This window comes from Aegilops tauschii, chromosome 2 (assembly GCF_002575655.3).
Source record: "Aegilops tauschii subsp. strangulata cultivar AL8/78 chromosome 2, Aet v6.0, whole genome shotgun sequence".
Lineage (NCBI taxonomy): Eukaryota > Viridiplantae > Streptophyta > Magnoliopsida > Poales > Poaceae > Aegilops > Aegilops tauschii.
This window is the reverse complement of record NC_053036.3, coordinates 316,473,112-316,500,951: the sequence shown is the minus strand read 5'-3', so window position 1 is coordinate 316,500,951 and position 27,840 is coordinate 316,473,112. Positions and strand designations below refer to the sequence as shown.

Below are 27,840 nucleotides of genomic sequence, written 5' to 3'. Positions count from 1 at the left end.
TTAGTAAAGAAGTTGCAAAAACCTTTTAAAAGTCATAGATTTGGAGGAAAGTTCATGCAATTTGAAAAAAGTTCACCCTGAACATTAGCAAAGAACTGGATTTTTTTGCAAATTTGAAAAATGTTAGTGAAAATTTAAAAAGTTCACACATTTTAAAAAGGAAAAAATAAAATAGTAAAAGTTAAAATAAAAGTAACCGAAAATAAAAACCCAAAGTAAAACATTTGACGTCTAAGCGGCGCTGCAGGCGCCAAGTAGGAAATGGGCATCAAAATTAATCAAAAGCCACCCTGTGCGGCAAAGGTAAATCCAAGGCTCACATCAATTCAGAAGACCGAACGAGAGATTTCCTCGGATGAAACTTCTCCTTCACAACAATAATTTTAGTTAGGGTAAACTTAATGACATACTTCCTCCGTTCGCGAATAAGTGTACATCTACATTTTGTCCTAAGTCAAAGTTTTCAAAGACTTGCCATTGTCGTCTTTTGAAAGCGAACTCTTATCTAGTTGCACTCGGGTTCTCCTGTCGACGGGAAGTGCTCGGTTCGGATAACTTATGTTTCCGTGCCGGGACTATTATGTCAAGCAATACATAGAGTAAATCTCTCTTTCTTTTGACTGCCTCGTGGACGGACGAAAGAAGGGAAGTTGCAGAAGGGGGTAGTTAAGGCTCGCCAAGTAGACAGCAAGGCCCCACCCCGTCAGTCCTGTGTTGCATGACTACGACTAACGCAAGAGGGATTCCTGCGACTAACGCTAGAACAAAAACACCAGTCACTATTTCAATGACTAAACAAACTAGTAGACTGCCCGTGCGTTGCCACGGGCCAGCGAATAAATTTGCAAACAATGCTCAAGTAACCCTTCCCGAATGAAGACATTGCACGCAATGTTCAATCAAAACACAAATGCAAGTATCTTATCTCTATTCCAACAAATGCCATGCACCCCATCTAGCCTCTCTTTTCTGTTGAACTTCTCCCTAGCCCTATTTGTCCATACATCAACCATCCTCTCAATCTACTGCCCCTTGATTCTGCATGTGGCTTCTATGTCATTGTTTTGTTGTCTCGCTCTACTACGTATGTTAAAAATATGGCATATACAAGGCACCTCACCTTAGTAGAAATAGTAAGAAAATGCGACATATGAACATGAAAACATTCTTTCCATCACAAGTTCATTCACAAACTAATAATGCTCTCTTTATCTCTACGCTCTGCTTCCATCTCCACCTAAGATGCATCTCCATCACTTTCTCTCACTAATACATATTTTCCTACGGACCTCAAATATACATACAAGAATCACACGACAAGGTTGCATCATTGTCATTCCATCTCTTCTTTCACTTCGGCTCTTTTTAGAGTCTCCACACAAATGGAACCAGGGGTGGAGGCAGCATTCTGTCACTCCCCAAGCTTGCTTCATATTGTAGCGACAGAATGTTGTGCAATGATACTACTGGAAACTTGTGTGCGGTCGTCGTGCCCCGAGTCACGGCCCTAGGTGACCTGGTATGGACACTTATAGGATCAACTAAAGAGGAAGTAATTTGCAAATCTACATTTTTGAAACCAACCCCAGCCATGGCATAGGAATGTAAGGCGAAAACAACACAAGAACTATAATATTTTACTTGCATAGAAGCATCCTTATTGCTCTACTGCTAACATAGGACAATGAACGTGCATTGGTACAAGAAAAATACGAGAATTGCCTCAAGCACACTACAACAAGCGCTAAAGTTCATCTCTCCATATCTCACCTTTTCATCGACCATTGTGATTTCTAAACAAGCTTAAGTTTTGAGATCGAATGGGAAATTCAAATTAAAGCACTTCCGAAGAGAAGCGAATGATATGATACAAGAGTTAGCTACGTTCTTGGATTTATTATAAAAAGCGTCATAATCGTGTCAATGAAACCCCACCTTCACTTTTTCCATGTAATATCATATAATGTAATTATTATTGATAGTAGAAAGCCCGTGCATTGCCACGGGCTTATGGATACATTTTTTGATGGTTGCACATATGAACATAATGCATGTCAAATGTTGCGTGTAATAAAATGATAGCCCATAAGTTTTTTTTAATCCACGTCGCTTGTGATGTAAGTTGATAAAAAATCTAATAGAAAGTTGTGTATATAGAGAGAGCAATGATCCAACTAATTATTTGCTACAAACTTATATCTACTTGATGGGTTTCATATATTTTCATAAAATGTGAGGAATGTTGTCTTTACCTTCGTTTGCATCGTACAATGTCAATCAAATCCCTATTTTAATGAGATATAGATTGTAGGCTACTTATACATCACTTGGATAGTATTTCCTCTAAAAATGTCTTGTTAGGGTATGTGACATTTATGTCACCGCATAACAGCTGCTCCTTTCTCCTCTTCTTGAAGGAAAAAGAAAGCAGACACTCCTCTCACTCGCACCGCATAGCCGATTCCTTCTCTCCCCACAAAGACATCCAACAATGAGGTGTCTCTACATCTCATCTCCCATCCTTCTCACAACCACCTTCCAACGTAGCTCCCCCTCACACAGGCTTTGTAATTTTGTTGTCGATTACATTAGGTTAAACTCGCTCCCTTCAATACTACAATCAAACTACAGTTCCTCTCTCTCTCTCACCACAATATAAAAAATCAAACAACAGTCTCTCTCCCTCTCAAGCTCTCTGTAGCTCTACATGTCTCTCTCTTCTCTCTTATCTCTTCTGCACAATGTTACAATCCACTCTATCAAGAATTTGTCGCCTGTATTTGAAAGTTCACTGCCAACTTATCATATGTGGCCACATGTATATGTAGTTGCAAGCGTATGCAAAGGAAAGCTACATAATATCAATGAACAACCGCTGCAGCACCTGCATTTTAGTATTTCATAGAGCACCACAATCACTCTTTGGTGTTCAACCTACGCAGACTCAAGCTCATTAAGAAATCCTTTGTGGGTCTCTCACACACAAAGGAACTACACTACTTCCATGATCGCCCTGAGCTTGCAAGACCATCACTCAATCTTGTGTATCACCTTGAGCAGCATGCACAAGTGTCCCCTCTTCTTACAGGAAGCACTCATAGAGCTTCGTAACGGGGTTGGTTGGGTGGGGGGAGCTTTTCACATCCCATCACATATCTCCCTAAGAAAGTTTGCAATTTTATTGTTTTTATATTGTAGGCCCAAAATCGTTTCGGCATGTTCCATCAGATATCTCCCTGATCACTTTGCAAATATTTTGTCACGAAGACATCTTCAGACCACTTGCATCGTCATAAAAAAATCAGCAAGAGGTAGAAGAAATTTTGCGTCAATATGTGATTGTCAAAACTGAAATACCGATATGTTGAATTCCTATACACAAGCATTCAACAGTTTTTTGTAGACAAATAGACCTTCCCAAACCAACCTACACCCTTTTGCACAACCCTATGAGCCTTAAGCCCTGGCCAACCAATGACCAATCATGCACTTAATCAACCACATTATCAATGAGCGAAAGGGAGTGTACATTTGTCAGAACAAAGGGAAACCAAATCCAACAACACCTAAAAGAGTACAATTTTAGGGAAAAGAAGAGAAAACAATTCCATACCCGGTGGCCGTTCATGCCGACTACTTCAAGATCGTGTCCTCCAGCAGCACATCAGCCACACTCGTGGCACCATGCTTCACCACTCACTGCAAGTGAGGTGCAGCGCCATCTACTACACATGATGTTTCGTTGCTGTCTTAGACCAACAAAACACACATGCGCGTGAATCAATCAGCAAGGATGGTGGTACAATGATTTTCTCATGTTAGCAAACAAAGACAGTTATAGTCTGCAGTAATAACTCAACACATGCTTATGAGGTATATATGTTGTCTACCATGCAAGGCCAGGAGCATCGCCTAAGCGGGAGGGTCGTTCGACGGCAATGAGTCACTATTGTAGCGCCCTATACCTAGTTGCGCCTCCCTGCCACTTCACATCTCTCCAGGAACATCATCGCTGCTACATCCAGCAATGAGAGGTTCTCCTGCATGGCGGCAGCGATGGGGACATGGCAATGATTGCACCCTCAGTGGAAAGTGACGTGAGCTAAGGTTAAGCACACTGGCATGGATTCCCTTGAAGAATGATTCGGCGAATAACCAATGAATCAATAAATATGCGGTGCTACTTTGATAATCTATTACTATAGGCAAACAAATAATCGACCAAAAAAAGAGAGTTTCATCATTTACTGAAATGGTAATTTACTCAAATGCATTTTGATATGGTGTTTTGCAAGCATAGTTAGATGTTTTGAAAGTTCTTTTGACATCTTAGAGTAGTAGTTATTACTATACGGCTATACCATAAAGCACAACGTCACTTTGATTATTCCACAATGTAACACCTCGGATGTAACTTTCCATATTTGTAACTCCAACTCTTGCTATTTTCGGCTATGTGTTATGATATTCCCTCCGTGGTTGGGTTTTCGTTTTCGTTTTGCATTTTGTTCATGTCATGCATTGCATATCATGTCATCATGCGCATCTCATTTGCATACGTGTTCGTCTCATGTGTCCGAGCATTTTCCCCGTTGTCCGTTTTGCAATCCGACATTCCCACACGCACCGGCGCACCCCTCTTGTTTCTTTTCGTGAGCGGGTGTTAAACATTCTCAGAATGGACCGAGGTTTGCTAAGTGGCCTTGGTACACCACCGGTAGGCCACCTGTCAAGTTTCGTTCCATTTGGAGGTCGTTTGACGCTCCAATGGTTGACCGGGTAACCGCAAAGGCCTTTTGTGTGTTGCAGCAAAACCCCCTCCAAACAACCCAATAACCCACTTAAGTCACTTCCATGCTTTCGGTCGTTCGATCACGATCATGTGGGCGAAAACCGTGCCTCATTTGGACTCTCCTAGCTCCCTATGCCTATATAAACACCTCCTCCTCCGAAATTTCGGGTCCAAACCCTAGCCTCTCCCTCCTCCGCGCGCCGGACAAAACTTTCCCCACCGCCGGACACGTCCGCCGCCGCCCTCGCCCAATCCGCCGCCGCCACGTGTCCACCCCCGCCGTGGCCCGGAGAGCCCGGATCGGGCCCTCCCGGCCCATCTCCTCGCGCCGCCGCCCGGGCGCCTCGCCCCGCGCCTCCCGCCGCCTCCGCCGCCGGCCACCGTCCGCCGGTGCCCCGCATCGACCCCAGCGCCGCCCGGCACCGTCCGCCGCGCTTCGGCGTCCACGCCCCCGAGGCCGCGCGTCCGCGCCCCGAGCCCGTCTGCCGCCGACCGCCTCCGACGCCCGTGCCGCGCCTCGCCGCCTCGCCCGAAACTCCGGCCGGCCGCCCTCTCTCAAACTCCGGCGAGCCGCCCCGCCTCGATTTCCGCGCCAGATCTAGATCGGAGAAGGTTGACCCCGAATTTTCCTCTAAGTCCTGAAGTTTTTCATAATATGTTGCTCTATTCATCATGGCATATCTCATTACATACTGCTCTGTTTTGCGTGCATGATATATAGAAATGTTCGTCACGAGATGCTCTTCATTTTGTTCCATTGTGCCATGCTTGTTTGAGTTCATCTTGATGCCCAAATCTCTGGTGCAAGAGTGCTATATGATGTTTACTGCTGTTACTTATCAGAACTTGATGTTTTGTTATTTTGTTGCATTTGATGTGTGCATCTTATGGGCATGAGCTCTACAGATGTTTTGATTTATGCCATGCCATCTTCATAAAGATGTATTCCATATATTTTTGTGATCTATATGGTGACTAGCACAAGCATGCAAACTAGGCTTCGTGATGCTTCTGGTTTCAGGGACTTAGAATTTTGCTAAGTCTGTTACTGCTGTTATTTTGTTGCCATGTATCCATGTGTCTACAGTGAGATCCATGCTTATTTTGAGTATGTTCATTAAGGATGTTTTGTAGATATAGTTGTTCTCTATCTATCCATGCCCCTTTTTGCAATTATGGAGTGCCCTAGCATGTCTTAATCTTGCTCTACTTTTGCTATAAAATGTTTCTGGCAGAATGTTAACATGATATTCAATTTTGCCAAGGTTGTTGTAGTTGATCCATACATGCTATGAACTTTCTCTTGCCATGGTTAGTTTTATAAACATTCCATCTTGCTTTAGGTATGCTTGTTTTGTCATGCATTGCTTTGTGATGAGTGAATCAAGCTCACCAAGATGCCTTCATAATTCTGTTAATGCCATGTTCTGTTTTCTGCCAAGTCTGCAACCTGTTAACAAAACTTGCTATGTTTATATGGGTGCCATCATATCTTCTGATCCTTTTTGGCTCATGATCAGTAAGGGACTTTTGTTCTATGCATTTAGTAGATTCATGCCATGCCTTGTTTTGCTATGTTAAGTTCCTGTAGCATGTTGATTGCTTGCTCTGAACATTGCTACTTGATGCTGTTTCAGCCATGTTCAGTATTTTCTCTGAGTCTGTGAAACTGATATCTTTTGCAGTTTTGCCATGCTTGTTTGAACCTGTTATGTTGTGATCTAGCCGTAGCTCAGTGTTCATCTTTTGTCAAGAATCTCCTGTAGATTACTGCCATATGATTTGTTGTTATGTTGGGGTGCTGTAGCATAGTTACTTGATGTATTCTAAGTGCTATCATGCTGTTAATCGCATAATCGTGTCATTCTTATTTTGCTTGCCATTTGCAAACCGTGCATCCGTTTCCGGTGATCTTTATATCGATTTCGACCGAAATCATCTCATCTTTCCAGTGGCATACTTGGTTTGCCAAGTTGCTGCCTTGTTCATCCTTTTTCTTCCGGAGCACGCATACGCATCGCATATCATATCTCGCATATCATGCATGTATTGCATCATGTTGTTTGTGCATTTCCCGTGATTGATTGTGGTTCCATTGCTTGTGTTCTTGCTGTGGGTAGAGCCGGGAGACGAGTTCGTGAACGAGGAACCTGTTGAGTACGCGTACGAGGATCAAGCTTTCGACAACTCCGAGAACCTTGCAGGCAAGATGACCATACCCTCGAAATCACTTCTATCTTTGCTTTGCTAGTTGTTCGTTCTTTTGCTAAGCTGCGCTACCTACCACTTGCTATATCATGCCTCCCATATTGCCATGTCAAGCCTCTAACCAACCTTTCCTAGCAAACCATTGTTTGGCTAAGTTACCGCTTTTGCTCAGCCCTTCTTATAGTGTTGCTAGTTGCAGGTGAAGTTGAAGTTGGTTCCATGTTGGAACATGGATTATTTTTGGCTTATCACAATATCTCTTATTTAATTAATGCATCTATATATTTGGTAAAGGGTGGAAGGCTCGGCCTTATACCTGGTGTTTTGTTCCACTTTTGCCGCCCTAGTTTCCGTCATACTGGTGTTATGTTCCTTGAGTTTGCGTTCCTTACGCGGTTGGGTGATTTATGGGACCCCCTTGACAGTTCGCCTTGAATAAAACTCCTCCAGCAAGGCCCAACCTTGGTTTTACCATTTGCCACCTAAGCCTTTTTCCCTTGGGTTTTCGCGAGCCCGAGGGTCATCTTTATTTAAACCCCCGGGCCAGTGTTCCTCTGAGTGCTGGTCCAAACTAGAGCCACTTGCAGCGCCACCTCGGGGAAACTCGAGGGCTGGTTTTAGTTGTACGTAGTGTTCATCCGGTGTGCCCTGAGAACGAGATATGTGCAGCTCCTATCGGGATTTGTCGGCACATCGGGCGGCTTTGCTGGTCTTGTTTTACCATTGTCGAAATGTCTTGTAAACTGGGATTCCGAGACTGATCGGGTCTTCCCGGGAGAAGGTTTATCCTTCGTTGACCGTGAGAGCTTATAATGAGCTAAGTTGGGACACCCCTGCAGGGTATTATCTTTCGAAAGCCGTGCCCACGGTTATGAGGCAGATGGGAATTTGTTAATGTCCGGTTGTAGAGAACTTGACACTTGACTTAATTAAAATACATCAACCGTGTGTGTAGCCGTGATGGTCTCTTCTCGGCGGAGTCCGGGAAGTGAACACGGTTTGAGTTATGCATGAACGTAAGTAGTTTCAGGATCACTTCTTGATCATTTCTAGCTTCGCGACCGTTGCGTTGCTTCTCTTCTCGCTCTCATTTGCGTATGTTACTACCTGTGTGAACTTTTGATTAGTGAAAAATGTAAGATACCATATCATCTGCATGAATTCACATGAGTTGCAACAGGCCAGGTTGCTCCCCTTTAATAGTGAGCATGGTCTGTAGACAGAGAAGAAGATGTCAACAAACAAAGTAATACCAACATGCAGACCTACTTAGGAAGACGCATTCACCCGAGGGAACAAAAGAACGTCTTGAGAATAAAGAACTCGCATTGTTGAAGCAGATTTCAACCAACAATAGTGAAAAACAGAACAGTTGTAGACACACAATTAATAACTGTTAAACTTGCACATTGTGTAGTAAATAGATGTTATGCTAAGTTTTGTAACTTCCTCTCATTTTATCAACATTACAATCTGACAATATATCTGATAGTACATATATGCTTATATACACAAGCTATGAGGCACAAAACTTCTTAGAAATAATGCAAACGCTATACTCAAAATAATTGAAGCGTGAGTAAAATCTGAGACCTACCTTTAAGGCTGATTTTGGCTCAAAATTACCTGTCTGGACATCACATCCAGCTAGCCTCCAAAATACCACAATGATGATAAATCCACAATGCTTTGCCCCCTAGAGATAACATATATGTTCCCATGTTGTACACACGCTGAAATGCAAAATGTATTGGGTTAGCGTCAACAACAACAAGAAGTTGTTCCTTTCAATTTCCTTACTTCTTCCATCACTACTCACCCTCCCACTCTTGTTCTGAATCCTGCACAAATGGCACACAAGATCAGCCCAAGATGTTCATGCCACCGATCCCATGCCTTTCAACTAAATTGCGCTAGCTCTAGCATGACCACTTCTGCTTTTTCTAAAAGCACCCCACAGATACCTGATCGCACTTTCACAAAGTATAAATTAACAAGACCAAATCATGAATTAATGTATAATGAAAAATTCTTTTGAGTGAGTTTCCCGTGGGCATCTGGTGGTGGTCGAAGGCCATGCACCCAAGGACACGACCATCCTGATGGGCAACTTAAACGCGGCAAGCACCAAGCCAAGGTCCAAAACAATCTTGTCCTTCACATGTGGCACATATAAGCCCCACGAATCCTCACAGTGAGATGTAGGAGGCACCTAGTTGAAGAAGCTGATCTTACCTTGCACCTCACATGGTGGTGGCCGTTGAATTGTTCTACACCCAGTGCCGCACGCACACGCCCCATCACCAACCTGATTTCTTCCCTCATGTTCGTGTTCCCATGTAGGATGTGAAAAGCATGATGCCCGCCTTCCTCTCCCTGCTCCTCGTCGTCTCAGGCACGAGGCCCGCCTTCATCTCCCTATCTCATCATTTCAGGCATGAGGCCCACCGTCCTCTCCTTTCTTGTTCTTGAGGCAGGTGGCAGTCCCTTCGATGCAAAGTGATGGAACTTGATCTTGTCTTCGCCATGCTTTTAGGGGATCGGAATCTCATCAGACTTCTAACAACGATCCTCTTTGAAAAGAAATATGTTAATAGATATTGGAACAAAGCTTTGACAACATGAGGTTTGTTATCCTGCACCAATCTTTGAAATGAATAAATGTTAGCAATTATACGAACACCGGAAGATCAACAACACTACTGGTCTCTCCATCACATACATCGATAAATTCTAGTCTCTAACAATCTAGAATAGCAGCGCTCTATGGTACACGATAATTAACAGTTTAACACTACTCAATAAAACATAAAACTTGGTAGTGATTATGAATGTACGAAAGAATGACTCTTTGCCAAATAGTAAAGATGAGAGAAGTAACACAAGACAGTGAAACTTGCACAGTAATACTTCACCATGGTTTTGACTAACCCTGAATATCAGGTGAATCATGTTTCCAATCGTTTTCAATCTAGACAGAGTGGACTTTGTCTTAACACCCGCTTTAGCTTCACAACGAAATTCCTGAATATGTAGGAATAAAACAACAAAGCTCAGTACTTTGCAAAAACCATGAAAATCTATAGAAAGTCCATTGTGTTCAACTGAAAAATAACACATCAGTATAGAAAGAACTATATGTTTGATAATAACTAATCCAAAAGAAACCCGAGTGCATTCAATTGGAAAAAAGAATGAAATAGAAAAACTATTAACTTCTTTGATTAGTAGAGAAGCACTATAGAAAAACTATTAACTATCAATATTTAAATAAGCTTTTTGGATATTTGAGACATGATATTCAGTACAGAGAGGTGGACATGGCTGAGGTGATGACGCAGGTGGCTTTCGTATCACCGTTTCTTACATAACTCAGTAGTGAAGCATTATCATCAGTCCAGAGAGGCGGACATGGCCAAGTCAAGGTCGTGTCTGTCTCACTGTCGCGGGCTCACGGTCGTCTCCAACTACAAGAACAACAAACAACACATCAATTCACATTACTACTTTGCTTGTCAAATTACTGGGTCCTGATATTTTCAGTTAGCAGTTCAGTGGATAGGCTGCCAAGGTCTACTCAATCTAAAGTTTACCAACATTAGAGGAAATGCATATAACAAAGGAAAGGAGAAGGCATTGGCATCACAAACAAATATGTGCTAATACAACAAATAATATGAGCTAAAACTGATAAAACAGAGTAAAGGAGTAGGCATTTGCATCACGAACCTTCTCTGATATAGAACGTTGTGTGATGTAGAAGTTGATGTCAAAGTCAGCTCCCCCCAAGCCACCACCAGCGCTAAGGCCCGCTGCAGCCCGATCTCGGGCATCTGAAGCACATCTCGCCACAGCGCCTACGCCTCCCGTGCACCTCCTCCTTCCTGCTCGCCCCACCAGGGAGGACGCCACATGCGCGCCGCCAGCCAGCCTCCGGCAAGCGTCGCCGCGTCGGTGAGCCCCTCCCCGGTCCCTTCCTCTTGCCCTCCCATATCCTCCTCTGATTCCTAGCCGCACCTCTGATGCAGGACGCGGCTGCCACTCACTACTAGGAAAAGGGCTATAGATGGAATGGCCACTAATGACGCACCAGACATGTGGTGCGCCATTGCTATAAAGCAGTGGCGCACCATGTGCTGGTGCGCCATTAGTGTGCAAGACACTAATGGCACACCACACACGGTGCGCCATTAGTAACAATTTTTTTTCCAAACATACTAATGGCGCACCAGGGCACAGTGCGCCATTACTAGTTCTAATTAGTAATGGCGCACCAGCCACATAGTGCGCCACTACTATATTTTTTATTTTTTATTTTTTTGCAAAACTACTAATGGCGCACCACCAGCAGGTGCGCCATTAGTAACCAGGGTTACTAATGGCGCATTGGGTGGTGGTGCGCCATTAGTAACCTGGGACGAGCTAGATATTTTGGACAGCCACACCTACCCACTCACTTTCCCCACTTCATTCTCTCCACCTCTTCCTCCAAGCTTGTCTCGGCTGCCTCCTCCTCCTCACCTCATTTGCTCCATAAATTCATCCAAATTAAGTGGTTAAATTACCTTTTTTTGATAGGTAAGTAAGGGGGAAGCTATCTTTATGTTGTTCTCCCTCTCGAACAACGTGCACATGCACTTTTTATGGCCTAGCTAGATCTATTTATGTTAGTGGTGTTGCATATGTTTGTGGTGTTGCATATATGTTTGTGTTTGCAGGTACCGGTATTTGAAATGCGATAGTTGCCAATATTTTGCCGGAATGTTGATTCATTTCCGTTTCGGTGAGAATTTTGGCACTATGCATTCTTTTTGGTCCTATTTTTAGGGAAAGTCATGCCAAATTTTTCTTGGTTCTAAAATATCGTTTTGCTCTACCCCGCAGGCGACCATGGTCCACACGATGAACGAAGGCATCGTGAATAGGTTTTTGAGCTCCGTGAAGGCCGAGATGCTTGAAAAGAACGAGACGGAGATAAGATGTCCGTGTCGAAGATGCAAGCTGAAGAGCCTTATTGCGGACCCGGATTCCGGGCAGGTGCGGGACCACCTGCTCTTGCGTGGTTTCATGGATGGCTATCGGTGGCAAGGTGATGAAGATGACTATGAAGTCGTCCATGGGGGTCGGGCAAGAAATGAGGATGGGCAGCAAGACAACCACCGCGGCTCGGGCGGGCGAGAAGACGAAGAATCTCCAGAACATGATCACGACGGTGATGCTATACACAGTCATCATGTAGAAGATGCCGGACATGATGATGAGGAAGATGCGGGAGCAGACGAAGGGCATGATCATGAAGATGAAGATGCCGGCGGAGCAGACGACGATGGACCATCGATGGGCTGGGTGCAGGACCCTCATATTCAAGAGCTGCTTCTCAAGCAGACGGATAACATAAGAGCTGCCGCCCGAGAGAAAGCCAAGCTGGATCAACTAGAGATAGACGCGGTTACTCCATTGTATGAAGGATGCAGGCCCGAGGATACCCGCCTGAAAGTAACGCTCATGGCTCTGGAGATGAAGGTAAAACACAAAATGACCGACGCATGCTTCGACGAGAACATGTCATTCTGGCACGAACGTCTTCCCAAGGGGAACAAGTGCCCGACCAGTTTCGAGGAGGCGAAGAAAATCGTGTGTCCTCTGGATTTACTGCACGTGAAATACCATGTGTGCATGAACAATTGCATCATTTATCGGGACGAGCACGCGGAGTCTACCATATGTCCGGTGTGCGGCGTCACTCGATACAAGAAGAGGAAGAAAGCTCCTCGAAAAGTGGTGTGGTACTTTCCGATCACTCCTCGTCTGCAGCGGTATTTCGCGGACCCTAAGGTAGCAAAGCTCCTGCGTTGGCACGCGGATAGGGAGGAGAAGAAGCGAGAAGATGACGCAAATAATCCGGAGATAAATAAAAAAGACAAGATGCTGAGTCACCCTAAGGATGGGAGCCAGTGGCAAGCGTTGAACTTCGAACACCCAGAATTTGGGAACGATCCGAGGAACATCGTGCTGGGCGCGAGCACCGATGGAGTCAATCCGTTTGGCAGCCAGAGAAGCACACATAGCACCTGGCCTGTGTTTGTGTGGATGTACAACCTTCCCCCTGGTTGTGCATGAAGAGGAAGTACATTCACATGAGTATGCTAATTGAAGGGCCGAAACAACCAGGGAACGACATCAATCTGTATCTGGGGCTGCTGAAAGAGGAGCTAGACACGTTGTGGAAAACGCCAGCCAATACGTGGGACGCCGCAGAGAAAGAATATTTCCCTATGAGAGTCGCACTGCTCACGACGGTGCACGACTATCTCAGTTTCGGATATCTCGCGGGGCAGGTGGTCCACGGATTTTCTGGATGCGTCAGGTGCATGGATGACACAACGTATCGCCAGCTAGATAGAGATCCCGGGTCTTCGAAAACCGTGTTCATGGGACATCGAAGGTGGCTTCGCGACGATGACCCGTGGAGGAAACGCAAGGATCTGTTCGATGGTGAAACCGAACCCCGAAGACGTCCGCGTACGAGGAGCGGCGAGGAAATAGACGAGCTGTTGAAAAATTGGAAAGATTGCCCACTGCCGGGAAAGAAGCAAAAGGCGCCAGAGCCGGGAAAGAAGCGAAAGGCGCCAGAGCCACTGTTGAAGGTATGGAAAACGAGGTCTGTTTTCTGGGACTTGCCGTACTGGAAGATCGACCGTGTGCCTCACAGCCTTGATGTCATGCATATCACGAAGAACGTGTGCGAGAGTCTGCTTGGTACCCTGCTCAACATGCCAGAGAGGACCAAAGATGGGCCGAAAGCAAGGGCAGACTTGAAATCAATGGGCATCAGGGAGGAGCTTCACGCTAATGATGATGATGATGATGAGGCGAAGCAGGACACGGAAAGTCGTCGCAAAGGCAAAAAGGCCAAGAAGACCGGAAATGACTTCCCTCCCGCATGCTTCACTCTAAGTCAGGAGGAGATCGATCAGTTTTTCACCTGCCTCGTAGGAGTAAAACTTCCTTACGGTTACGCGGGGAAGATAAGCAGATACCTAGACTCAGCGAAGCAGAAGTTCAGCGGGATGAAGTCTCACGACTGTCACGTGCTGATGACGCAGATACTTCCAGTTGCAATCCGTGGGATCATGGACGCGCACGTCCGTGAAACGCTATTTGGCCTATGCAACTTTTTTGACGTCATCTCTCAGAAGTCGGTTGGCGTGAGGCAACTCAAAAGGCTACAGGAAGAGATCGTGGTGATACTATGCGAGCTTGAGATGTACTTCCCTCCAGCATTCTTCGACGTTATGGTGCATCTGCTGGTCCATATCGTGGAGGATATCATCCAACTCGGGCAGACGTTCCTGCACAGCATGATGCTGTTCAAAAGGATGAATGGTGTCATCAAAGGATACGTTCGCAACATGTCACGTCCAGAGGGAAGCATAGCCAGGGGCTTTCTGACCGAAGAGTGCATCTCCTACTACACGAATTATCTAGGCATCGAGAACCCCGTTGGTCTGCCCGTCAACAGGCACCTCGGCAGGCTCGCTGGATGGGGTCACCATGAGGGTCGCCGCGAAATGCATGTCAACTTCGATGGTCGACTCGCCGACTTTGAAAGAGCAAACCTAGTCGCGCTACAACACATAGACGTGGTCGATCCTTGGGTGGTACAGCACAAAACGTTTATTGAGAAGACGTACAATGACCGAGGCCAACAGAGGACGGACGGAGATATAATCAAAGAGCACAACTCATGTTTCACGCGTTGGTTCAAGCAGAAGCTTCTGTCGTACCCTTTACATGAGGATTCTTCCGCAGAAGAACAACTCATATTCGCCTTATCACAGGGCGCCGAGCACAACCTAATGACGTATGAGGCGTACGATATCAACGGCTACACATTCTACACCGAGGACAAGGACATGAAGAGCGATGGTTATCAGAACTCCGGGGTAACGATGGAATCCTACACCGGTAACGACAAGGACAGATACTACGGAAGGATCGAGGAGATCTGGGAGCTGAGCTACGCTGGAGAGAAGGTCCCGATGTTCCGTGTCAGATGGGCCAAGAGCGTCATAAAAGAAGACCGGTATTTCACCACCATGGTTATACCCGAAGCCAAATCCAAGACCGCAGGCGCGAACGTCACCGCGAAAAATGAGCCATGGGTACTGGCTTCCCAAGTGGACCAATGCTTCTTCATTACCGACCCGTCAAAGCCCAGTCGTGTTGTCGTGAGGAGAGGCAAAAGGAAGATCATCGGAATGGATGGAGTTGCCAATGAGCAAGACTTCGACAAGTACGGCGACCCGAAGATGGAACATGACGACGACGATGAAGTATCGGCATACACCACAAGAAGAAGCTGGACCACCCTACCTAAAGGACGTCCGTTCAAGAGAAGAACTCCATTTATGAAAAATAAGGGCAAGAAGGTTGTGAACAGATAGCTAGCTAAGAACTCCATTTCTCGATTGTGTTTCGACATATTGAAATGATATTTCTTCTGTTCTAGTGTCCTCATGAATATTTATTTAATATGAAAAAATATTGAATATTCATGAGGTCGACACTCGATATCGATCCCCCTCCATCTCGATCGCTATCCCCCCTCGCCAGATCCCCCTCGCCGCCGAGCACCCCCCCACCCTCCCCCGCTCCGCCGCCGCCGCCGACCCCCCGCACCCTTCCCCGCTCCACCGCCGCCGAGCACCCACCACACCCTCCCCCGCTCCACCGCCGCCGCCGACCCCCCGCACCCTCCCCGCTCCACCGCAGCCGCTGACCCCCCGCACCCTCCCCGCTCCACCGCCGCCGCCGACCCCCCGCACCCTCCCCTGTCTCCTCGCTCGGTTCCCCCTCCCTCCCCCCCCCCCCGAGAGCCATTGCTATACAAAAAAAAGATTACTAATGGCGCACCTCTCTGGGGTGCGCCATTGCTATTCAAAAAAAAAAAGATTACTAATGGCGCACGTCTCCGGAATGCGCCATTGCTATACAAAAAAAAATTCTAATGTCGCACCGCTCGGGGGTGCGCCATTGCTAACCCTTCCCCCCCACTAAAATCCCCAGTCCTTTCTATCTTCCCCATGTCTCTCACCCACCCACTGCCCCGACTCGTACTGCGCCGCGGCGGCCCCCGCCGCATCCCCCGCTCCGACCCTCGCGCTCCAGCCGTAGTCTTCAGTCTTCACCGGCGGCGACGAGCCCTTCCGCCCCCACCATCTCCGCCTCTTCTTCCTCAGGGAAGCAGAGCCGAAGCGGAAGCAGAGCCGAACTCGCCGCTGTAGACGTGCTCGCCCGCCCCTAGTAGACGTGCTCGTCGGGGCCTCTCCTCCGACGTCACCGGTGAGCCACCACGCCCTGCCCTCTCCCTCTCTGCTCCTTCCTCCTTGCCCTCTCCCTCTCTGCTCGATCCCCTCTCTTCTCTGTCTCCACCTTCTGTTCTTGCCTGTGAGGTGTTTGATTAAATGTCAATTCAAACGATTGATGTAGCCGCGTCCACCGGAGCACCACAACTGCGTCTGCGACCTCATCTCTGCTCCGCCGCCGTCTACGACCTCGTCTGCGACCGCGTCCACCGAGGTGAGTTCTTCCATGGATCATTTTTGTTTCTTCAGTGAACTGGTTGCAGGACCTTGACTACACGCAAATTTGGGCCTGCTGTGTGTTTGTGCTCTGTTTCTTCAGCGTTTTGCAGTGTATAGCTACGGATTTTTCTCACTGTAATACATCAAATGGTCCATATCGGTGCTAAACTGCTAATGTCTGTCAGGCTTGGCTCACTTATGTTGATAGCGTATGATTGCTCTGCTCAGTATCAAGTTAACAAGACTAGTTTATCCTCACACAAAGTCTGCCAATATTTATAATCCCTAGTTGCAAGGGGACAAGTTACTGAACCAGCAGTAGATGTGCATATGCCATAGAACTTCTACTGTCCTACTCCTACATGCTCTTTATGTAGCTACAGCCTACAGTCAGCACTATTCTACTGTTGAAATCTTGCTGCCACTTTTAAATCTGTAATACTCATTGGTACCCCAGTTATCTGCTTGTTGTATTAGTAGCTTAGAAAATAAAACCATCCACTATTTTTTTAACCTTTCCCCAGTGTTACTTTTTGTTTACATAAACTGTATGCATGTTGAATTATATACCATGACCAAGTTTTTGGGTGACAGCTGGTTTGACTATTTGTTTTAGAGTTCTGTGTTTCTGGTACCTACGATTTTAGTGCAATACTTTTTTGGTCTGTACTTGCTGGTTAAAGGTGGTTGATGGACAAACAATTAAATCCAATCAATTTTTCCAGCACTTTTTGGTCTGTACTTGCTGGTAATTAAAGGTGGTTGATGGACAAACAATTAATTTTTTGGTCTGCATCATAGCGAAGAAGTTTCAGTAGCCAAGACATGAAGCGGAGAGTATTCATATAAAAAAATTAGAGTAGATGGAGCTTCTTTCTTTTAATTCAAACAAACTACTACTATTGATTGTTGTGGTTGCTCAACAAGTTATCTCTCATTTAGAGTAGATGAAGCTTCTTTCTTTTTCATCTCGTTTAATAAGTGGCTAATCATTTGCTATCACTTGGCAAAAATGAAAAGAAAGGAAAGAATCGTTGTTTGTAGGCAATGTGATGTTGACAGTAGTTAATTAAACCTGTTGCTGCTGTTGGTATGCCTGTATTCACTGCAGCTGCTGCTGTACTTGTGATCTACATATGCTTGTGTGGTTGTGTTTGTGCCCATACAACTGAAGATCTGAAATCTTTTTTGTTTAAAGTACCAGCCAATTTTCTAGGTTATGCATTCTGAAAATCTTGTGTCATTTGGTTCAACAAATGATCTTGTCTTTGTCAATGGCTCACTGCAAAAAAGAAAACTTCTTCTTTCATTTGTCACTGCTAAGAAAGATACACTGGAAAAAGGTTCTCCTTATATTATGCTTTCTTCCGTTTATCAACAACGGAAAAGATAGGACTGAAGTGCCCTTAATTTGGAGATTTATGTATCTAGAGTGTGCAGAATTCTTTTCAGGTGTTGCAGTATGGATTTTAGTATGAGTCGTGTGTTGAACTATGTAGTGCCTCTACACTTGAACTGTATGTTGAGCTGCTAACACTGAGTAGTTTTGAGCTGTTTTACGTCGAATATGAGTTTTCCGAACTGTTTTACCTCTTAGCTTCCGATTCTATAGTCCTGGAATCTGTTAGATAAGTTGGAAAGAACTGGAATGTAGATCTGGAATGTTTCTTAGCCTGCAAGTACAAGTGAACAACTTGCTGCTATTAGATCTGGAATGGAAGCTCACATAAGTTGAGCTGCTTTTTGTCCATATGAAAGCAGAGGACCATATGGTCTATGGCCTTTTCATCCATATGAAAGTAGAGGCACATTGTGGTGCTAGTTTGCTGGGTTTTGTCTCCGACCATCGTGTCGTGATGATTTTGCAGGTACCCCGAGAGGCCCTTGAGTTTGCTGGAATGACGATTAACTTCCGTTCCGGCAAATTCGGGTACTCCATATGTCCTATTTTCAGCAAAGGTCATGCTGAAATTTTCCGTGAATTTTAGCATGACTTTGCTAAAAATAGGACATATGGGGTACTTGCGACTAATGCATGGGCCGGGGTATCTTAGTACTTAATTAAGTAGGATCAACTGCCTCTTGTGTTATACATATAGAAGTGTGATATGTTTACTGTCTCTTGGTGTTTGTCCTTAATTAAGTAGGGTATATTATTAGAAGATACCCATATATATCAGTCAACCTAGGGTGCCTCGGCATCGATAAACCCTAAATGATGAAAACTTAACTTAGCATTTAGGGTGCCTCGGCGTCGACAAACCCTAAATGATAAAACCTTGGCTTTTAAGGTGCCTCGGTGTCGATGAGAACCTAAATGATGTACGCTTAGGCTTTTAGGGTGCCTCGGCGTCGACAAACCCTAAATGATAAAAGCTTAGCTTTTAGGATGTCTCGGTGTTGACAAACCCTAAATGATGAGACCATGATCTTGTTCCTTGACAATAACCAACTTTTTGACCAAACTTTTTTCCTATTTAGAGCGAAACATGGCCCACAACGATGAGGCCGGCGGTTCGGGCGGCAAGCAATTCTGGGAGCTGTCCCAGCAGATGGAGGAAGAACCTCACCGCTATGAGGACGCCGCCGCGGAAGACACCGATCCTGACTACACAACCCCTAGTGGCGTCGGGGATGACACCACTGATGGTGCCGCCGAGGATGCCACCACTGATGATGGCGGCGCACGCACAGATGGCAGCCAACCGAAGAGGCAACGGAAGGACCGGCGCCCGAACGTGCTCGGCACCGTCAAGGAGGAATTTACTGAAGTGAACTCCGACGGGCATCCAACGGCGCCCAAACATGTAGTCAAGAAGTACTCGGTTCAGCTCGGGTGCATTCTCCGGAGCACCGTCTCGATCAACACCGAGAACCTAAGGCATAAGGACCGAGGGAATTTGCGCAGCCTCCTCTTCACAAAGCTGCACGAACGATACAAGTTCCCCGCTGAGTTTGCAAACACACGCCTCTCAGGGAATAAAGTGAACAGTGCCGCCCTCACGAGGATGAGCACGGCCCTGTCTACATGGAGAAGCACGGTGAAGGCAATGATTGAAAAAGGTGATAGTTATGAGAAGATCAAGGCGAAATATCCTTTGATGAGCGAAGATGACTACAAGGAGTTCAAGATCAAGTGCGAGAGCAGCGCAACCTCCGAATCAAGTCAGTGGGGAAAGAAATGCGGGAGTTCAACTTAGGGGTCCACCAACTCGGTCCCGGCGGTTACAGAGTGGCGGAGCTTATATGGGACAAGGAGGACGCGAAGCGTGCCGAGCAAGGCCTACCGCCCCGCTTCGAGAAATTACGTGACAAGCAGACCAGGAACTTTGTTAGGGCCCGGTATAAGGAGGACCCGGTAACAAAGGAGCTTACCACGGATCCGAAGACCAGGGCGCTTGAGCTTGTTCTGGTAAGGAATACACCCCCGCATAATTAGCTCCATATGGTTGCATTCTAATTAATGAAGCCAAATTTCTAAATGGTTCGCATTCCTTCCGCAGGAGGCTGAAAGCAGTAGCGCGGGGTCGTCTCAAAGCTCCCCTTTTGACACCCCTTTAAATAGGGCGTTGAACGTAATGAAAAACAAGGATAAGCTCAGTAAGCCGTCGTCAGCTGGTCATGTGGCCGGCAAAGGCTTGTCCACAAAATGGTCGTCATACTATACCGCTGGTGGGCGAAAGGAGAAAAAGACCAGCTCGGAAAGCCAGTCGCGCGAGGTTCAAGAACTCAAGGCACAAGTGGCGCGGATTCCGGAGATTGTCCAAGAGCAAGTGCAACAACAACTGGGAACGACGCTCACCGCCATTGTGCCTACCTTGATTCAGGGGCTGACGACGTGGATTGCGGGCGGCCAACAGGGGCCTCCCCCGGTTCCCAGCTTCACGGCCAGCAACTCGCACAACGCGCAGGCGGCGCCATTAGTGTCTCCGGCGGAGGCGGTATTCGTGTCTCCGGCGCCGGCACGGGCATTGGAGCTTAATGCACCCGGGTGTACGCCGGCCGGCACCTCGCCAGCAAGCGGCCCCTCCGTCAGTTGCACGCGCACGCCCACCGTTGGCGGTGCCTCAACATTAGCCGAGCTCGACGGCATCACGGTAACTAAGCCTCTCGGCCGATGACTTCATCTCCTTGCCTTTGACTGGGCATCCCTGACGCCCTACATGTTTTCGCAGGGCGCCACCGATGTTCCTTGCACTCTCCTGCACTTCGTGGGCGGCGAGTTGGTCGATGTCGCCAAGGGCAGAATCGTTCAACTGGGCAACCGCGTGTTCCACGGTAATCCGATGCCACCCACCTTGTATAGGGTTGAACTGGTTCGGGTGCTGCCAGGCTGCGACGAGTTGTTACCTCCGATTCGGCCCGCTGGGGCCGACGAAGATGATGTGATGACCCTCAGTGCCTGTGTAAGCTGGCCCCTGCTTTGGCCGAAGAGCCAGATTCGTTTGGGGGCGGGGGACACCACCCCACAGACAAGACCGCCAGTCGTGTCAGCGCCAAGCCATGGCAAGAACGCCGCAACGCTACCGGACATGCCGGACATCCCTATGGCACAGGATCTGGTCATGCATATGGCACAGGATCCGGACGACGACGACAACGACGGCGGTACATTTTCCAACATCGATAAGTACTTTGCCGAACATGCGTACGGTGACGAGTTCTGCGGGCCTCCTTCTCAAGAACCCAACCCTGTAAAAGACGACCGCGATCTAGCTGGTACGGCGAAGAAACCCAATTGCAACAGGTGTCGTCTGGCGTTCAGTTCTTAGGAGACGCCTCCAGCTGCCGCCTTCACCGAGCCTCGGATAGCTGAGGTGCCAAATATTATCAGCCCCAACACGCTCAAGAAGGCGGTCTGTGAGCAGAACTCGATCCCATTACAGCAGATCAGGAAGAAGGGACGAAAACGAAAGACTAACAAGGGCGCCAGTGCGAGCCAGCCGGCACCGAGTACGATCCGTGCTCAGGACGGGCCACCTTCACCTAAGGATATCTCGAGGAGGGTGCATGTGGCGGGTAGGCCGATGCTACCGACAAATATGCTCAATGCTGCAACCGGTGCTATGCGGAGTCTTCATGACAGTGTTCTTTCTTTGGAGAAGCGGCGTCTCAGAGAGAATGATGTGGCATACCCGGTTTTCGTGGCCAAGGTGCCAGAGGGAAAGGGCTTTGTGGATAGCGCCGTCGGGGGTAGGATCGTCCTGCGGTTTGATGACATCTTTGCTATGCTTAACCTTCATCCGCTGCACTACACCTTCGTTCGGCTGTTTTCGCTGAGTATGGAGATGCGGATCATTAGAGACAAGACCCCGGACATTGTGATAGTCGACCCCTTCTACATGCGTGCCAAGATCTTGGGCAGCGCTGGGGACCGGCAAGTCGCGAGTTCACACCTCGAAGGCGTCATTCTGGCAAACCCAGATAAGGATAACTTCCTCGTGCCTTACTTTCCCGAGTAAGTCATCTCCTAACCGCCCCGTAACATATGATTTCTTAGATTTCGATCGTTCTTTTTTTTCCAACATTCCGTGTTCTGTGCAGTGACACACATTGCACACTCATCCTCTTAAGCCTGAAATATTCCATGGCCACGTATTTCGACCCGGACCGTGACTCCAAGATAGACTACACAAATATCAAGAAAGTTCTTGATGATGCTCTCCCCGGCTACGCCGCATCTGGAGGCACCTTTAAGAGGCCAGTTCGTAGGTACGGCAGGCACGTGTTCACCCACAATACGACGTTCCCCTGCGTCAAGCAGCCGCCTGGCGGTCAGAAGGATGCCTACTACGCCCTCCATCACATGCGGGCGATCGTGCGGGACCATAATCACCTTCTGCTACCAAATAATCTCAAAGATTGGGCCGCAAGCATGGCGGCAATCCAGGACGCGGACATCCGACAAGAATTCTTTCGCATCCAGTCCGAGTTTGCAGAAATCATCCATCAAGATGTCCTTCGTACCTCGGGGCAGTTCTACCTCAAATTTCAACCGTCCAACAGTGAGATAGACACAACGCTACAAATGCAGGCTGACAACGCCCACGACTTCATGACCATCACGACAGACGGCGGCTTCATCCACGCTCCGGTCCCATGAGTCGAGTCGAAAGTAGTGATGCTATGTGTAGTTCTGAAACATTGATTAGCTCATGTTGTAATTAAACTTTAATGAACTTGTATGTCTCTTTGGTTTGGACAGTCGTTCAACTTAGATGTAATCGATGCTATTTATTAGTAGGACCATGAATCGTGCTATTAATGTCTTGCTTTTCTCTTCCGATCCTTGTGTTGCATACTTATATATTGCTTATGTATTGTCTGTTGTTTGGCTAGTGCATAGAGATGCCGTCGTATGTCGTGTACAAGGGTAAGGTTCCTGGAGTCTACGACGACTGGGAGGAGTGTCGGAGACAGGTTCACCGTTTTAGCGGTAACAGTTATAAAGGGTACACCACTAGGGCGGAGGCGGAATCTAGATACGCGCGCTATCTAGCGGGAGAGAGGAGGGAGCGTTGGAGGAACTGGATGAAGACCAGTTTCATCGCGATGATGCTCATCGTGATGACCGCAGCTCTCTTCTATGTGATGGTAGTTTAGATGATCGATATCGACTTGTAATGTGAAGACAAACTCGCTACTCGCGGTCTCGAGACTTGTAATGTTCTATCTTTGTTCGGTCTTTTGAATTCGGAGACTAATATGATGAATTGTATTCGGAGACTAATCTTCTATTGTATTCGATGAATCTGTTGCTGCTGTGTGGTGCTGCTTATATTATGTCCAATAATATATTTTGTAATCTGTGCAAAAATCAGAAAAGAAAAAAAATCCCTAATATACATACTAATGGCGCATCACCCCAACGTGCGCCATTAGTATGCCAAAGGATACTAATGGCGCATCACACCGCAGTGCGCCATTAGTATGCCAAAGGATACTAATGGCGCATCACCCTGCGGTGCGCCATTAGTATGGCTAGGCACATGGGTAAATATGGCCCTCTAGGAGGCATACTAATGGCGCACCGTGGCCTATACTAATGGCGCACTGCCTGGTGCGTCATTAGTATACCAGATACTAATGGCGCACCAGTGGTGCGCCATTAGTAAAAAATACTAGTGGCGTGGTACTAGTGGCGCACCAGTAGTGCGCCATTAGTAGGCAAAACTGGTGCGCCACTAGTAGGCCTTTTCCTAGTAGTGACTGGACCTCCGATGTGCGCGAGTGCCTCAAACCGCCCCTGTCCAGATCGTCGTCGGCCCTATGTAGCCCGACTGGGGATCGCCACCAGCCCCGCCCACGTCGACCGATCTGCATCACGGAGTGGAGGGACGCCGTTAGCAGGAGGAAGGGGAAAAGAATGGCGTGAAGCTGCAATTAGGGGAGGAGGGGAGATCAGCGGCGGCGGCGGCTAGGGTTATCGGGAAGGAGACCTGCGTCTTCGTAGGTTATTCGCTGTGACAAGCATGGGACTGAAAATAGGTGTGAGGCAAAAATAAACCGATGGAAGTGGCGGTGGTGGTGGGAGGCTGGACGAAAAAAAAACCAGACGAAAGTGGTAGGACTATTCAACCAACTCATCCATTAGGAGTAGAGATTAGGCTTGAAACCATGAAAAACACTAAATCTGGAAGGGCCACAATGTATACTGTATTCCACTAATGCATGAAAAACACAATGCTCTTCTTTTTTTATCTTTACCGGATGTATTCAAAACCATATATAAAAAAATCAGCAGCACAAGGAATAATTTTTGTATTTTCTTCTTAAAGCATGACAATTGGCCTAGCTAGGCTGGGATATGTGTGCTACATCAAATGTATTGTCTTAATATTTTGTTGTACAAGAGCATTGGGCAGACAAACTTACATGTGCTGCATATCCAAGCACAGCTGCTGACCACTGAAGCTCCTTGTGGCTGTAAGTCCGCTTCTTTGTCCTGGGCTTTCCAATTTGCCAACCAAAAAATGTCAAGGGTCCAATGCTGCTTACATGTGCTTTGTCCTTGATAACGGTGAGCAAATGTGTTCCATTTCCATTCTCTTCCGTAAGTGCCCCATTCTCTTCCGAAGGTGTTCGACACACTCCTGAAAATGTGGTGTAATTTCATCATAAATGGCTACAGGAAGCAGGAAGTTCTACAAGGATCGATTGAAGTTGTACATCATGTGGTGTAATTTGCCAACCAAAAAAGAATCATATGACAAAATGATTGTTATTGCTTATATGGGCCTATGGGGCACACACGCTAAAATCATGCACATTATATCAGACACTGTTGCTCAGGGGAGGCACATGGATACTGAATTCTCACCATTGGTACGGGAATGGTGGTTTTGTGCAACCGGCAGGTCACGGAAGACCCTGACAGGGTACAGGGCGGCGACCTGGGCTACCATGGACTGCTGCCTCGTCCTGAGCAGCCTCTGCAAATCCCCAAGCCGCGCCCTCTCCACGGATAATCCCTCCTTGGCATCCTGCAATCTGCAGATGATATTGGACCAAACGCAGGCAGCCACAATAGCCAAAGCATTCCAGTCTCGCGTTGAGAGGAAGAAACGGGCGGGCAGGCAGGTACCTGCACCTGCCGGTGCGCGGCGGCGAGGGCCCTGGAGAGCGGCAGCACCCGCTCGACCTGCGCCTGCATCTGCTCCTTGCGGCGCTCGACGCCCTCGGCGGCCCTCCGCCTGGCGACGAGGAGCTCGTCCGCGCGCGCCCGCCGCCGCTCGAGCCGCCGCCTCAGCTCGTCCAGCGCCGCGCCCTGCCGCACCGACTCCCTCCTCACCTGCTCGAGCGCGGCCTCGAGGCGGCGCGCCAGGTGTGCCCGTTCCTCCGGCGATGTAGAGGAGGGTGGTGGTGGCTGAGCGGGTGATAGTGGAAGGCAGGGGGCGGCGGCGGCGGAGCGGGGAGATTGGGGCGGCGCTGCATCGCTAGACGAGGGAGATAGGGCGGCCGCATCGGGTGGATCGAGAGACGGATGGTGGCATATGTTTTTTTTTTGGTTATGCACAGGGTGGTGGGAGGTGGGCGAAAAATAACCGACGAAAAAAAACCGGACGAAAATGATGGGACGAAAATAAACCCGGAACGGAGACTACCAACTGAGACATTAGGAGTAGAGATACCTGCTAACGAACCGAACCCCCACCAATAACTAAGATTGCTCGGGGTTGGATAATAATCTATCAAATGCTGGTTAAGTGTGGAGGTCCTGCAGACCAGGATAGCCTCAGATCAAAACCTAATAAATGTATTTGGGGTTGATTATATTTTTTGGGCAATAAGTATTCAGGAATTTGAGTGCTTTCTGCCACCACTTGAATACTTGATTCGTTAAGGTCGTCACCCTATATCCGGAAGTCTCTATCATTTTTTTTGTCTGTTAAGCTTCACAGGGTTGGGACTCCCTAAATCAAACTTAAATCGTTGTTTATCGAGAAAAAGGATAATTTCGTATGGGTACAACTCTTATTTGAACGAAGCCACTATCACATCATACCTTGGCTTCTTTATCATAGTTGCCTACCTCTTCAGATCAAGGATCAAAGACTACAGGAGCTTAAAGTTATTGTCGCACACTTTCATTTTGACCAATTTTATAGAAAAAAATAGTGACATATATGACATTAAATTGGTATATTATGAAAGTACATTTCAAAAGGGGTCTAGTGATACTAATTTAGTGCCATAAATGCTGCTACTTTGTCCTATAAAATTGGTCAAAAATTTAAAATTTTCACTTAAGACAAAAGCTAGGAGTACACTTATTCATGGACGAAGGGAATAGGATTTAGATGTGCAATATTTAGGACACATCTAAATGTAATTTAGCAAAACTATTTAGTTGATATAGGTTGTCAAAATCACGACGGTCGTCATCAAGAGCATTCTGGAGGAGTATCCTTTTTTTTAATGGTAGAGGAGTATCTTGATATCTAGAGTTGTAAACATCCAGTAGCAGAGTACGTTGCGTCAACCTTATACACTTACTGAATTGCTGATCTGAGCATCATCTGAGCGAGGTCAAATGATCCCGGTTGTCGCTGCCCAAAATCTGACGCCCAATCTGGCTATTATATTCTGTCTTTCTTCGGATATTTGACCTGTTGCGTCGCATCCGTCAGGAAGTCTTCGCTGGCATCCAGAAGAACGAAACCGACGTAGACCGTGCCTGTATCAGCGAATAAATACGTACGTATACTGACTGACTACCAGTACAAGATTTGTTTACTTGCTGCCGATTTCGATTGTTTGCTGTCATCATGGTCCACGTACGAGAGTGTTTTCTTCACTTGTGTCTGATTTTTGTTCTTTTGCCTTGTGTGAAACAGTGTGCGCTGAAGATGAATTGTGACAGATTCGGCGATTTCCGTGGCTCGTTCGGCCGTGGAGCGCCTGGAAAGCAAACTGATTTTGGCGTTATGTTACCGAATGAGCTGGTCTGGTTTTGGTCAAGTTCGGCTCCGATCGAGTGCCAGAAGAAAGCCAGCCTTGATTCCAAAACAATAAATTTTGGCGTCAAACTGAAGACTAATTAAGCAAATTAACGAGACAGCCCAACATGGCTTGGCAGCCGTTTGCAAACCGAGCGATAAAACCAAGTTTGATTATCGAATTACTAAATTATTTTAGGCAATACATAATTGCGCCATGCATGCATGCATGCACGGTGGGATCGATCCCTTGTTCATGGAGGAAGCTATAGGATAGAGATCGAACACGCAGACGCAGTGCCGACTAACAATAACATCATTACATGGACGCAGATATGAAGGCTACTAGTTGTGCTTCTCCTGGGTGTAGATGTAGTCGGTGTGCGCGGCGAGCGTCCTCCTCGCCATGCACTCATCCCGCTGCTTCTCGCCGGCCATCATCTCGCACTCGTGGTCTTCCGCCGCCGCCACAGCGACCTTCTGCAAGAAACACAGCGGCATCGGTTAGAAAAGAAGATGAGAAATCGATGGAGGATCGGCCGAGAGTCCTTGAAAACGTTTTAGATCGATCCTGCGCGCGCGTGCGTACCTCGTCGGGAGATGCCGTTGCCACGTCCTTGGGCGAGGTCCGGGCGGCCGTGGCGCCCGCGGGGCCGGAGGCGAGGAGGAGGAGGACGGCGAGCGCGGCCACGAGCACCAGTGTCGTTGCCCTCGCCATGGTGACGGCTACCCTTGTTTTGGAACGGATTGAATCGTGCAGTTTTTCGGCCGGAGTGCTGGTAGTGGAGAATGCGGGCGGAATGGATGGTATTTA

At 47.3% G+C, this 27,840-nt stretch overlaps 2 protein-coding genes across 3 annotated transcripts; both read right to left on the bottom strand.

Annotated features, from left to right (window-relative positions):
- Positions 1–1,151: 1,151 nt before the first annotated feature.
- LOC109740809 (uncharacterized) lies at positions 1,152–25,593 on the bottom strand. The gene is made up of 7 exons (XM_073508505.1): positions 25,172–25,593; positions 24,908–25,070; positions 24,463–24,680; positions 9,932–10,024; positions 8,108–9,646; positions 3,614–4,131; positions 1,152–1,516 (listed from the first exon to the last, which is right to left on the bottom strand). The coding sequence occupies exons 1-5, from the start codon at positions 25,238–25,240 to the stop codon at positions 9,632–9,634; spliced, it is 558 nt and encodes a 185-aa protein (XP_073364606.1). The 5' UTR covers positions 25,241–25,593; the 3' UTR covers positions 1,152–1,516; positions 3,614–4,131; positions 8,108–9,631.
- A 1,592-nt stretch (positions 25,594–27,185) lies between these two features.
- LOC109740811 (phytosulfokines 4) lies at positions 27,186–27,840 on the bottom strand. Of its 2 annotated transcripts, none has more exons than XM_020299857.4 (2): positions 27,616–27,840; positions 27,186–27,506 (listed from the first exon to the last, which is right to left on the bottom strand). In XM_020299857.4, the coding sequence occupies exons 1-2, from the start codon at positions 27,742–27,744 to the stop codon at positions 27,372–27,374; spliced, it is 264 nt and encodes an 87-aa protein (XP_020155446.1). In that variant the 5' UTR covers positions 27,745–27,840; the 3' UTR covers positions 27,186–27,371. The 2 variants fall into 2 exon arrangements, with proteins under 2 accessions (XP_020155446.1, XP_045088957.1); XM_045233022.2 differs by having other exon boundaries at positions 27,186–27,503; positions 27,616–27,823.